The 2,412-nt window shown below is 56.2% G+C and overlaps 1 protein-coding gene across 1 annotated transcript in view; it reads left to right on the top strand.

Annotated features, from left to right (window-relative positions):
- The first annotated feature begins 1,669 nt into the window (after positions 1 to 1,669).
- IRX4 (iroquois homeobox 4) overlaps positions 1,670 to 2,412 on the top strand; it is a 10,041-nt gene continuing 9,298 nt past the window's right edge. The window contains 1 exon segment of the mRNA XM_015563118.1: positions 1,670 to 1,870. Within this exon segment, the coding sequence (XP_015418604.1) occupies positions 1,670 to 1,870 (201 nt within the window).

Raw genomic sequence — 2,412 nt, 5'->3', positions numbered from 1 at the left:
GCTGTATTTATTCCTAAACTAAGGAGAATACAAAAGGGTCTAACCCTTGCTCACTAAGCCTCCTTCCAACCTCATGAGGACCGAACAGCAGGAAATAAGAATGAGACCAGAGCCCTGAGGCTCCCTGTCCCTCAGTTCACTCAAGATCACCAGGTGCAGCGAGAGCAAGCAACTCTGACCTGTGGCCAGGCCACGTGTCACTGTCTCTGCTTTGAAAAAGGAACCTTCTTTTGGTAATTCCAGTTTGGCCTTGCACCACGAAGGGGGAAAGGATGGTGGGGGGAGGGGGGAAGAGCCCCCTGCAGCCCAAGGGCCAGCAGGCCTAGGAAGTTGGGAACCACACAAAAGCCAGGAGCCTCAGGGTCAGATGCCACTTCCCACTCTACACCCCTTAGATCTTGGCCCTGAAACACTGCTCCATTGCTAAGTCAGGCCAAGGAGCCCTTTCCAAAGGTGGACCCTTCCAAGGGCATCTTTGGGACACTAGTGCCAGTGGTCGTACGAAGCTGTCTACACCCTCCTCCTTGACCTGGGTAAGAGCCTCTTGCCCCTCCTGGGTTCCCAGGAGTGGAGAGAATGAGGCTGTGGGCCCCTTGGCCACAGCAAGCACAGGGCAGTATCAGAGCCGGCCCTGTCAGCTCCTGCACAGCAGTTTCAACCAGCAGATGCCTCTGCATGTTGCAGCAAAGTCCAGGCCAAGGGGAGGTGCAGCAGCATGGCCAGGCCCTAGGGCATAGAGACTCTTGTTTCAGATTGCACTCCGTGGCGCTGCCAGCAGGAGAAACAAAGGAGGGACTGAGAGAAGATGGATCCATCAGGGAGCAATAATTGACCAGAGGTGGGAACATGCCTGGGAAGGGGGAGGGCTGTTGGCCTGTCACAGCACAGGGCCCAAGCCTGGGAGGACTGCTGTCCTCCGGAGGTGGCCGTAGATGCGTCTCTCTTTCTGGAATAATCACTCACCAATGCCAAAAAGGGACTTTCCCTGCCAGGCCCCCTCGCCAAGACGTGGGTATTTCCATCCTTTCCTCAGAGCAGCAGCCTGGGAGGCCTGGGATGTGGCGGGAAGGATGAGGCAAATCCCCTGGCCCAGAGTCCAGGGCAGAGGGGCAGCGTATGGCTGCCAATGCTTCCAGTCACATGGCCTAGGGTCCAGGGCAAGGTCAAGCCTTTGGGGGCATCACTGAAGGAGCGGCCTACGTCCCAAGGAAGGGCAAGAGAGCCCCCATGACACCTGGCTGTTGGGTTGTGGACCACCTGGAGGAAGGGAGCCTTCCCTGGGCTCTTTTCTCCACCTGCCTGCGGTTTGCTGTTGTTGAGAGGCCTGAGTGAAGTAGCAGTTTATCTCCAAATCAAGGTTGTAAAGCACAAACTGCCTTGCTTATCTTCAGCTATGAAAAGAATCTAAGTTCCAGGTGAGCTCTGCAGAGAGGGAGGGTCAAGCTTATCCAGTTGGCCCCAGGGCCCTGCCAGGAGCATCCTGCAGGGCCTGAAGGAGGAGGACAAGGAAGGGGAGCTGAGCAGCAGGATCAGGACCTAAGCTAGGCCCTTCCATCCAGGGTCCAAGGGGCCTCTCTTCCACTTCCTTCCAGGCAGAATAAAATGAGCCCCCGCCCACTGAAGGCACCCTTCTCCGGAGACCCCTTCCATCAGCCCAGAGAGTTGACCCATGGGCTGCCCTGGCATGCACTTCTGGGTGGATGCTGATGGGTCTGTAGCCCAGAGGAAGCCCACCATTGTGTTTCCAGAGACCGAAGCTGTGTTCTTCCCAGAGAAGCCCCAGAAGCTCTGGGCTCTGTACAGGGCAGCAAGCAGGGGCAGCAGGCTCTTCACTTTCCCTGCCCAGCTCACGGAAAAACTGCAGGGATGGGTGAGGCCTGGAGGCAAACGCACTTCCAGCCTGCTTTTGGGGAAGCAAGTAGATAAGCATATCCTTTCCAGTGTTTGCAGATAGCTTTGAGAGGGGGGTGGAAAAAAGGGGGGACAGGATGAGTAACTTTTCAGACATGATCCATGACAGCAAACCTCAAATGTCATTACACCACCACCAATTATGAGGAGAACGTTTGTATCTCTTTGACGTGAAAATGACGGGAGGGTGGGAAGGGAAGGGTGACCAGGTCAAGGGGTTCTGAGCTGGCAGAGTGACGGTCAGGGAGGCATGGACCTGGGACCCAGGACACTGCCTTCCCTCCTGGACACGGCCACAGGCTGTCTCCATTTGCAATTGTTCCCAGGCCAGAGGTCCAGCCCAATAGGGCTCTAGACTGTCCTGGAAAGTTCCCATGTCAGGTCTCCCAGTCTTGGGCTTCTGTTACCTTGGTAACACCCACACTGAGGCTTTTTAGAACTGGTCTGCCTACTGCCCCAAGAGCCCAGTGGGTGGAGACCAGTATGAACACCACCAAGAGA

This window comes from Myotis davidii, unplaced genomic scaffold, assembly GCF_000327345.1.
Source record: "Myotis davidii unplaced genomic scaffold, ASM32734v1 scaffold135, whole genome shotgun sequence".
Lineage (NCBI taxonomy): Eukaryota > Metazoa > Chordata > Mammalia > Chiroptera > Vespertilionidae > Myotis > Myotis davidii.
This window is presented reverse-complemented; position numbering and strand designations above follow the sequence as displayed.